Below are 12,199 nucleotides of genomic sequence, written 5' to 3'. Positions count from 1 at the left end.
GTTCCTTTAGACCTACAACCCTCAAACTTCATAGGATGATTGGTCTTATTGAGCAGATGATCCCTCTTGTTTATGGGGTCAGTAGGTCAAAGGTTAAGGTCACAGTGACCATTGGTCATTTTCTCATTTCCGGATGATAACTAGAGTTCTTATCAGTGAGGACATTTAACTATTATTGATATATCAGTGATATATCAGTTGTCTGGTTTTATATACTCTGTTCTTTTATCTCCATTTCCATTCCTGTTTCCATTCACAGTTATTCTCAGCAGTGGGGGAGACATGCGCTTTTTTACAAAAGCATCCTTTAGTTTAATATAAGCTTATTCAATTTTATTACCTGTTGAATATCAATACTAACTGCTCATTTTTGTCCAGTAGTCTATACCGATATTTGATGATCTGTGTCTTTTAGATGAGAAAAGATAATTAACTGGCATTTGCTTGCTTTAATTTGAATTGTTGACCTTTCACATTAAGTCATATTTTTGTTACTTATTTATATTAAAGTAATATTTTCAATGTTTGAAATCACTCTAATAGCCTTCATATTATGTTTCAGTGATTAAAGTAGCGACATTTTGTTATGAATACTTTAAGACAATTACTTACAATACTTGTCTACATGTTAAATGGCTATATGTAACCTTATGGTAAATCTATTTATTTTATGTTCATCTATTCCAAATATGTATATTTATATATGTCTTAAATGATTTATATTTTTGTATTGTATACATTGTTATTGTAGCCTGATATTGATCAAACATTATTTCCATGTCAATGGCAAAGTACATGTATATCTGTATGTATTGGTTACCTTGCTAAATTTTGAGATGGACTTCTGTGTTTTTATTTTAGAGGAGTTTGGTCAAAATGAATGTGCCCAATAAATTAACTGTTTGTAGAGTTGTTATTGCTAGAAGTATACTATTTTATATAGAACTTCACATGTTTTATTCACCAACTACATCAATTGTCCAAGAAAATCTCCATGATTATTGTATACATGTAGCCAAGATTTCAATGTTGTTATCATAAATGTAGCCTGTGTTCAAATTTATTATTGTTTTTATATACAATATTTCTATCATATCTCTAATCTTTACAAGGAAGATATAGTACAGACAGAAGATTGTTGATGCCACATTTTCTGGATTTTAAAATGTCTATCATCTTGTTATAATTTTATTATTGTTACAATTTCTGATGAGACAAGGTGCATAATAAGTCTAGTGTAACTACTTTGTTCATACAATCTGTTTTTACTCTTGTGTAATAAATCTCTCTGACAATAAAGAAATTACTGTATATTTTTGTTATTGTAAAATTTGAATAACTTACATGAACTCTTCTGAAATAAAAATCTGAGTCTTAACTATTAAGCCCAGGTAATATTAATTCTATAGGAAGGTCAACATATGTTTAATAATTATTTAACGATTGATCTAGACAAGTTAATTACTGAACAACTGAAGGACAGCTGAACATGCAATAATGTGTCACAAATGTAGGCTAGCAAAATGTTAACAAAGTTGTATTTTGACCTCCATACAAAATACGAAAACATTAATTATACCAATTGCCAAAGAGCAAAATAAGCAAAAGATAGTTGATCTATATGGCCAATGAGTAACTTTTTGGAAACTGAAACTAGATACCAAAAGCAGAGTTTCGGCGGAATTGGCATTTAATTAAATTTACATGATGAACTTACACTCTGTTGAATCTGAATGTGTCTATTATGGATTTTCAATACCTGAACATAATGAAATAGAGTGACCAACAGTTGTTTATAAATGTATTTTTATTTTAAATATTTATCTAAAAGAAATAAAATACTAGTCATTTTAAAACATACAAGAATTGTCAATTTTCCAATGTATCCATTAATTGTTCTTCTGTCAGATCATCCTCCTCAAAAGTGATCCATGTTACAATGATCACCTGTCATATCTACTTGATCTTTTATTTTATTCTCTTTATCTATCTTACTGTCAGTATTTAACTTATCTACAGACATTGTCACATCTAATTTCTCATTTGTAACACTCATTTGTTTACTGTCTGTTTTCCCACTTGTTATATTGTTGGGTTTTTCCTTCAGAACAATTGTCTCATTTTCTACTGGTTCAATAATCTCTGACATAGCTTGTGAGTCAGTAGAATTTTGGCTCAATCTCTGCAAGCATTTATCAGCATTTTGATCAGATATTTGAACAGAATTACTACAATCATCAATTATCTCAGTATTTTCAGTGTCCATGTTCTCGGTGTCTAGCTGTATACCAGAGTTTGACTGTACTGGGGCACCTGTATGCCAATGTTGAGCATCCTCTTTCATCCCTCCCTTTACACTTATATTCTGACTCGGACCTTTCTCTATAACTTCTGACATCTCATTATCATCATCAGCAGCAGCAGATAGTTCAGTGTTGATATCTCCGGTTGTAACCTTGGAAACTTGTTCTGTCTTTACAGAGTCAGCTGTGGTGATATTTTTACTATTATCTACATCAGTTTGTTTATCTTGTGCAGGACTTGGTGTAAGATTGTTTACAGTTGTCATCTTTGTAGGTGTCTGGGAAGATAATTGGGAACTTCCCAATTTAGAACCTGAATAAAACAAAAACATCCGTAAAATCTCAAAGTTTAAGACAGTAACAATGAATGTTATACACAATGGCATTTTTATCATATGCTATAATAGAGAAAATCGATATTTTACATCATTCAGGAAATAAACCTTGCCAATATTAATTACCAACCCACCACTAGCTATTCTAAATTTTAAAAAATGTAAGTAGATTGTAAGATTTACAGTTATTAATTATCTAACCCTTATCATATTAAATGGACACGCCCAGCTGGACAAAACCATTCATCATTTTTAAGGAAAATTTCAATATATATACCAACTGCAAACAGTGCAGACCACAAAAACAGATGTTATCATATATTACCTGGGGTGAGATGACCCATTTTCTTAAGTCGTTTTTCTAAAGCCAGTTGTTTATTCCTCTCAATTCTCTCCAACATTTCTGGAGTCATACCCTACAATATATAATGGTTGTTATTAGATATAACATATCTCCTAACTTCTTAAATTGCACACACACATATATATATTATAAAGCTAGAACCTTCTTTATTCTTTTTATATGGATAAATTTAAATTCCATAACTGAATAACAATTACCCTCTGTTATGTTTTTAACAGTATCTATCTAAAATATAGGAACAGAAAACATTTTTTCACTTGGTCTGATACTTAGTTTAAAACTAGGGCAATATATGTTTAGCACCCCTTTATTACTGTACAACTTAGTGGTGACTTTGGACCAGGAGAAAGCTAAAATGTACTAGGGACAAGTACCAGGGACCAATATAAAGCTTTATTTTTGTAAAGTCTACTGGATAGGTTTTATTGAAAGACAATGTGGTTCAATTTGTTTATTCAACTCATAGTTAATTTTTGCCTAAATTTCTTATACATACATCAGGTTTTGTTTTCTCTACATTATGTACAGGTGTAGTTGGGATTTTTGTGGCAATATAATCAGCTTGTGAAGAAGTTGTGTGTGCAGTATTGCTGGGTAATGTCTCCATCTGGGACTCTGATATCTCAGCTTCCTCTTTCAGTAACTCGTCCCACATGTCCTCAGCTCGTACTTCACCCTGTACAGAAATATATATTATAACTTACTTCACCCTGTACAGGAATATACATTATAACTTACTTCATCCTATACAGAAATATATATTATAACTTACTTCACCCTGTACAGAAGTATACATTATAACTTACTTCATCCTGTACAGAAATATATATAACTTACTTCACCCTGTACAGAAATATATATTATCACTTACTTCACCCTGTACAGAAATATATATAACTTACTTCACCCTGTACAGAAATATATATTATCACTTACTTCACCCTGTACAGAAATATATATTATCACTTACTTCACCCTGTACAGAAATATATATAACTTACTTCACCCTGTACAGAAATATATATTATAACTTACTTCACCCTGTACAGAAATATATATTATAACTTACTTCACCCTGTACAGAAATATATATTATAACTTATTTCACCCTGTACAGAAATATATATTATAACTTACTTCACCCTGTACACGAATATACATTATAACTTACTTCACCCTGTACAGAAATATATATTATAACTTACTTCACCCTGTACAGGAATATACATTATAACTTACTTCACCCTATACAGAAATATATATTATAACTTACTTCACCCTGTACAGAAGTATACATTATAACTTATTTCACCCTGTACAGAAGTATATATTATAACTTACTTCACCCTGTACAGGAAAATACATTATAACTTATTTCACCCTGTACAGAAGTATATATTATAACTTACTTCACCCTGTACAGAAGTATACATTGTAACTTATTTCACCCTGTACAGAAGTATACATTATAACTTACTTCACCCTGTACAGAAGTATATATTATAACTTACTTCATCCTGTACAGAAATATATATTATAACTTACTTCACCCTGTACAGAAATATATATTATAACGTACTTCACCCTGTACAGAAATATATACAAGTATTATAACTTACTTCACCCTGTACAGAAATATATATTATAACTTACTTCACCCTGTACATAAATATATATTATAACTTACTTCATCCTGTACAGAAATATATATTATAACTTACTTCACCCTGTATTCATCCTGTACAGAAATATATATTATAACTTACTTCACCCTGTACAGAAATATATATTACAACTTACTTCACCCTGTACAGAAGTATATATTATAACTTACTTCACCCTTTACAGAAGTATACATTGTAACTTATTTCACCCTGTACAGAAGTATACATTATAACTTACTTCACCCTGTACAGAAGTATATATTATAACTTACTTCATCCTGTACAGAAATATATATTATAACTTACTTCACCCTGTACAGAAATATATATTATAACTTACTTTATCCTGTACAGAAATATATATTATAACTTACTTCACCCTGTACAGAAAATATATATTATAACTTACTTCACCCTGTACAGAAATATATATTATAACTTACTTCATCCTGTAAAGAAATATATATTATAACTTACTTCACCCTGTATTCACCCTGTACAGAAATGTATATTATAACTTACTTCACCCTGTACAGAAATATATATTACAACTTACTTCACCCTGTACAGAAATATATATTATAACTTACTTCATCCTGTACAGAAATATATATTATAACTTACTTCACCCTGTATTCACCCTGTACATAAATATATATCATAACTTACTTCATCCTGTACAGAAATATATATTATAACTTACTTCATCCTGTACAGAAATATATATTATAACTAACTTCACCCTGTACAGAAATATATATTATAATTTACTTCACCCTGTACAGAAATATATATTATAACTTACTTCATCCTGTACAGAAATATATATTATCACTTACTTCAACCTGTACAGAAATATATATTATCACTTACTTCAACCTGTACAGAAATATATATTATCACTTACTTCACCCTGTACAGAAATCACAACTTCCCACCACCGTTAGGCTACAAAACTGATGAATACAATGATCCCCTTAGTTTCCTAAATATCTAATTGACAACAGTGAGAAGAACTTTTGATAAGAGTGACAAATAAAAGCCAAACATACTTCTAATAAATGTTCTGAGCTGTAATTAAATGTGTTTTCCATATTTAAGACTATTTAAGACTAAGATTTACAATTTATTGTCTGAACAGTTAAACTTTCAGTAACAGTAACTATACTTCTTAAATCATTTGCTAACAAATTTACTAATAAAGTATGACAACAAACCTGAGCACTGGTCCCTGGTTCATCATCACTATGTCTAACTACATCATCATCACCACGTCTGACTACATCATCGTCATCATTATCCTGGTCAGAGCCAACAAAATCCTCCGTTAATATCGGCATATCTAATCTTATTTTCTTTATACAAGTCTGTACTTCCTTCTTACTGCCTAATCTCTCGACTCGTTCTACGACCTCGTCAAACGGCATCTTGGGAAATAAACGATGTGCCCAATGTTCCATCTTCTTCATCAACACGGCCAGGTCATGTGACTATAAACCAGAAACTATTGTCAATACATACAGTTAAATAATTAAATACAAATAAACCAAGTTCATTGGAGTGATACACTGTATAAATTTGTGTTTTCACAAATTACATTCAAAGGCCGATTTAAATTAAAACAAATAGGCAATAAAGGTGATAATTTGTTATGTAACATACTGAATCTAATCCTAGAAACTTAACAATTTTGTCTTGAATGTATCATGTAACATAGACATGCTTCAGATCACTATATTTTTGTAGTGTATTTTGTGTATCTTGTTTAAATCAATGTTACATACTCGAGTAGCTACTTTAAGATTCAACTTGTGATCATTAGAACATCTGAATAATAGATGATATGGTTACAATAATTTACATGTAGCATAGAACATTATAACATGTACAGACCATACATTTCAGTGGAGACTGTATATGAACTTATCACAAAACTTACTTCATGCCCTTTCCCCTTGAATTTTACATCTTTAAATAAGTTAGGTAAGATTGGTATTCCTCTTTCTCCAGTCAGTCTGTGAAAATAGAGAAGCAATTAATGTAAACAGTGAAAATAGAGTAGCAAGAACTGTAAACAGTGAAAATAGAGTAGCAATTAATGTAAACAGTGAAGAGAATAACAATTACAGTTAACAGTGAAAATAGAATAGCAATAATTGTAAACAGTCAAAAAATAGAGTAACAACAACAGTAAACAGTGAAAATAGAGTAGCAATAATAGTAAACAGTGAAAATAGAGTAGCAATTAATGTTAACAGTGAAGAGAATAACAATAACAGTTAAAAGTGAAAATAGAGAATCAATAATTAAAAACAGTGAACATAGAGTAGCAATTTATGTAAATGGTGAAAAGAATAACATTAACAGTGAAAATAGAGAAGCAATAATTGTAAACGGTGAAAAATAGAGTAGCAATAACTGTAAATGGTGTAAATAGAGCAACAATAATCGAATAAATGTAAACTGTGAAAATAGAGTAACAATACCTGTAAACAGTGAAAACAGGGTAACAATAACTGTTACCAGTGAAAATAAAGTAGCAGTACTTGTGAACAGTGAAAATAGAGTAGTAATAACAATTACAGTGAAAATAGAGTAACAGTGACAATAAAGTTACAATAACTGTACTGTGAAAATAGTATAGCAATAAATGTAAACAGTGAATAAGTAGCAATAACAGTTACAGTGAAAATAGAGTAACAATAACAGAAAACAGTGAAAATAAAGAGCTATAATAACTGTTACAGTGAAAATAGAGTAACAATAACAGTTAACAGTGAAAAGGTGTAACAATAACTGTAAACAGTGAAAATAGAGTAGCTATAACAGTAAACAGTGAAAATAGAGTAGCAATAACTGTCGACAGTGAAAATAGAATAGTTATAAATGTAAACAGTGAAAATAGAGTAGCAATAACTGTAAACAGTGAAAATAGAATAGCAATAATCCTTGAGAATAAAGTAACAATAACTATAACAGTGAAAATAGAGTAGGAACAACAGTTAACGGTAAAAAAGTAACAATAACTGTAAAATGTGAAAATAAAGTAGTCATAACAGTAAACTGTGAAAATAGTGTAGCAATATTAACTGTAAACAGTGAAAATAGAATAGTAATAAATGTTAACAGTGAAAATAGAGAAGCAAAATGAATAAATGTAAGACATGTACATCAGTGCACTTTGCAAAAAAAAATTATGTCTTGATCTGAAAGTGTGACCTTAAATTTTAAGCTAGGGACCCAATTCTTGTGTGTCACACATTTATACAAAATGATCTGAAAATTCATCCATAAATGGCAAAGTTATGGACCAGACAAAGTTCAGACAAAAGGACAGACAAACGCTACAACATCTATATGCCTCAACATTTTCTGGGGCATAAAAGTAATCAATAAAATAAGTTTTATTTTGCTGTAAAATTTACCTTGTTGGGTCTAATTTAGGTTGAGGTTTCCTCACTATTTTCTTGGCTGCACCTTTTGACAGATCTTTCAATCTGGCCAATACTTCAGCATTCTCTGAAATAAAAAAACCCAATCAACTAGGTGTAACCTCCATTGTTACACGGCTATAAATATAGAGCATTTTATAAGTAACACTACATGGCTTACATTCATGTTTACATCAACAGAGCAAAACCTGAAATCAAGCAGATATTTGAAGGTAAAATGTTAACTGTACTTAATGATGGAAGTGTGATTTTGGACCTGCCTGTCAGTGGTTTATAGTGTACATTTTATACATATCTCCAAACATCAGCTTTGCTTCTTGTTTTCCTTTGTGAAATGTAAACATACTATATGGTAAATAATTTCATTCTAGCTCATGTCTTCTACTTTGTAGATTTTACACTTTTGGAAAAGCAGCTGCATTTCCTACTCCCCCTGCACAAGATTCTACTTGTAATACAAGTGGAAGAGTGCAATTTTTTAAGTGATGCAGAAGTTATGGTATAATGATTAAGTAATGATACTGAACAAGTTGTAGCTACATGTATGTTATACTTATATTTACTTTGAACTGAGTTTATCTCTTAATGTCAAAACACTGAAATGTAAACAGAACAAAACTACACAGTCACTGGTAGGTTTATTGTGTTAATATTACTGCTATTATTCAGATTTATGGTATAACATATATCTAATTCTTTACAAGCATCTTGCATCTTACCATCTTCGTCATTGTCCTGTGATTGTGTAGGTTCAAGGTCAGGTAAAACCCCAGTGGCACCAATATCCTCATCTATATCATTATCATCAAATATTTCACCCATATCAAGGTCAGTTGATTCCATCTTTACCTGAAAAAAATACAATGAATTAAAACATCTTCTAATAAAAGATAAACCATTACAATATATCTACTTTTGAAATAGATAATTACTGAATACCGTATCATGATAATCCCCAAAAATTCAAGTATAGAATAGATGTGCCAAAATCTTCAAATTAAGTTGTAAAAAACTTTCAAAAGTTAAATTGCTATACAACTATAGGAACAGACTTCATGGAACACAGTGATTAATCTAGATGTGCCACCCACATCAGATGCATGGTGTCAAACTAGTCTATGTTTGTCCCAGTGGATGCATGCAAATCTGGTAGTTTGTAACCCAAAATGTCACGGTTAGTGGTTTGTAAGTACTGCCTTATCAGTTTAACTTCATCAGTTGAATGATTTAATCTCTGTCGATTACAGACACAAGGCCCATCCGGAAGAGAATCACGTTAGTGTCAAACACTATTTATTTGTATTCAATTTCATTGCAACAACAGTGACCAACTTGATTTTTTTTGTTTCAATTTATGAATACACAATACTCAAAGAACATTTAAATATTGTGAATGTTTCAAATATGACAATTGTAATTTTTTAGAAAAACATTTACTTGGCCCCATTTACTGCATGTTTCATATCCTGACATTGGAGCATTAATTGGCTTATCAACTGTAAATTTAGGGACAGGAGGTGTTGAAATACTGTTTTTTGTAATTTTAATGCTCTGATAGAAATTTAAGAAAATAACTTGTTTTTGTATCGACACCATGTTATCATAAAACAGGGCTTCCAGTACGTTTCAAAATTTGGAAGACAGCGACTGAAAATGCCTGACATTGGAATTTGCATTATATAGGTAAAGAAAGAAAATCATTATATTTTATGAAGTCACAAGCCAAATTCGGGAGTAAATGACTCCAAAACTTCCACTAAAGAGGGATTTGAGACACCCGTATAAAACCCAGTTATTCACTATGGTTTTGACTGGATGACATCATGACAAAATAACCTAAAGGTCGGGTTTTATTTTTGCAGATTTAAGATGCACTCATGGCCCTTTGCTGCAAATTTTCCTGCACCATTCTCATTTTTTTTAATGCCAATGATGCAAATTCGGGTCCAAGGCAGATCTCTGGTTAAGAGATGCGGATTCGTACCTATTTAGTGGCTTCTCACTATTAAGCAGGGATAAACAGTGGCTGCAATTCTGATGCCTCAATCCTTAATGACAACCCCTCAGTAAGGCCCCCACGATTACACGTTTAAACGGATTCGTTTCGATTTTTATTCATAAACGTTTACGATATTGGAAAACCGTTTAATCGAAATGACCATATTGTCTTAAAAAATGTCTTAATCATTGCCTGTAATCATGGATTTTATCAATTCTAGTGGTTTATTCCAAAGTAAAGAAATGGAAAATGGGTGTTTACAACCCTCCACACAGCATTACCGTGCAAAATTGCTCGTGACATAATACATATTTGGTAAAAAATGGGGTTACAATGCAAAAAATGTGTGCTGACTCAATCGTGATGACCCTTGCACATTCTTTATTTGTACATGTATTAAAAATAGAAAGAAAGACATCATTTGGCGACTCAAATACATGGTGTGTATAGAACATAGAGGTACCACCGTTTAAACGGTATCATTTCGGTTCTTAGCAGTCGTGTAAACGTTTACAAAAAAATTGTTAACGTGGGAGCCTTACCCCTCAGCCACAAGGGTGTCTTTCAGTCTTATTCTTTGTTTCTTAGGAATTATCAGACATTGAAATATGTTGTATATTTTTCTTCAGAACAGCATATATTACATTTATGGAAATATATGATCAGTGTAAGTGTTGGGATTGATAAATACACATTTTATTGGATTTAAAGGCGTTAGCAGTTCCACACCCAAAGTGTCTCACTGTCACCGTATGCAGTCACAGACACTTGGTGTATTGACCCCGCCCTTCTCCGCCCCTGAATATTAAAAACTAAAAGTATTGTTTATTACAAGAATTAGTTTTAAATTTGTGCTTATATTAGTATGAGACGGTTAAGTGTCTAACACGTGAACAAGTTTGAATAGAATTTCATAACATTTTAAAAAAGTCAATTTTTTACCAACGCTTCAATTTCCTGAAAATACCAAGCTTCGAAATGTAAACACAACTGACCTACATATATTTCAGGTATTTATGCAATCGCATGCCATTTATTTCTGGTGTAAATCAGTCTATGCATATATTCCTTTAATAAATAAATGCATGTTATTATCAGATCGTACCTTTCTTCCAAGCTTTCCACATTTAATTACATTTTCCTAACCTTGTCACATGCTTCTTTACGAATTCACGACGACTGGAATGTTTTTTCCGTAAATTACAGCGGGAAAATAGCTGGGAAAAAGAAATTCAATCGGAACTACTCGGCCCTTTTCATCAGTCTTCTTGATTTGATTTCTGTACTGATTAGGGGAAGTAACCGCTGCGGGGATTTGGTTCTCGGCATGAAAATGACAGCACAAAACAGTGCCGAAACTCATTCCATTCGTCTCACATCAAAGGAAAGCGTACGTTGTTATCTTTATGAAATTATGATATTTTAGATACTTTTTAAACGTGGTTAAAATAGCGGAAAACAAGTTTTATGTTCAAGACATGTGACCAGGTCGTAATACTATGCAAAAATATCCCAGTGTCTGTGTATGCAGTTACCATATGAAAATATTAAAAAGAGGTTATAAAAGTTTTAGAAAAGCCATAAACACTATAAATAGGGATACAAATATATTATGTGGTTGCCAAGCTGCGTATTATACCTGAAGAAAGAACTACACAAATATGCGTCAGTAAATCTGTTTTTGATGGTTCGCGCGTATTTTTCCCTCATAAAAAGCACACGTCGTATGATTTACTATTCGTAATACCGTACCGTTCCGTATTCACTCGGGAGTTTTAGGCTGTAAAGTACTAAATTGTTATTATTCTTTTAGGCGGTTAAAAGAATTCGTACTTACTTAAAAGAAATAAACAATCTCGTTTTTAGATATATTTACTTACTAACATTTGATTAATTTATAGAAAAATAAAGAGTAACACGAAAATGCAGGCTAGAGTTAGGGACACCGTATATTAAGTCACAAATAGACGATATATTCTATAAACACATATTTTCCCAATGAGGTCATTAAGTTAATGATATAATCTTTATGTCTCTTTAGATGACTTAGGACCTAAAAGGAGGCTAAATTTTCTTATTGGA

The 12,199-nt window shown here is 31.3% G+C and overlaps 1 protein-coding gene across 1 annotated transcript; it reads right to left on the bottom strand.

Annotated features, from left to right (window-relative positions):
- Window positions 1-1,794: 1,794 nt before the first annotated feature.
- Window positions 1,795-11,877, bottom strand: LOC132727696 (probable serine/threonine-protein kinase kinX). The gene is made up of 8 exons (XM_060713263.1): window positions 11,757-11,877; window positions 8,838-8,967; window positions 8,092-8,185; window positions 6,606-6,681; window positions 5,884-6,156; window positions 3,499-3,678; window positions 2,964-3,054; window positions 1,795-2,616 (listed from the first exon to the last, which is right to left on the bottom strand). The coding sequence occupies exons 2-8, from the start codon at window positions 8,959-8,961 to the stop codon at window positions 1,919-1,921; spliced, it is 1,536 nt and encodes a 511-aa protein (XP_060569246.1). The 5' UTR covers window positions 8,962-8,967; window positions 11,757-11,877; the 3' UTR covers window positions 1,795-1,918.
- Window positions 11,878-12,199: the final 322 nt, after the last annotated feature.

The sequence above is a fragment of the Ruditapes philippinarum genome, unplaced genomic scaffold, assembly GCF_026571515.1.
Source record: "Ruditapes philippinarum isolate M1 unplaced genomic scaffold, ASM2657151v2 ctg5199_1_1_1_1, whole genome shotgun sequence".
NCBI lineage: Eukaryota > Metazoa > Mollusca > Bivalvia > Venerida > Veneridae > Ruditapes > Ruditapes philippinarum.
This window is presented reverse-complemented; position numbering and strand designations above follow the sequence as displayed.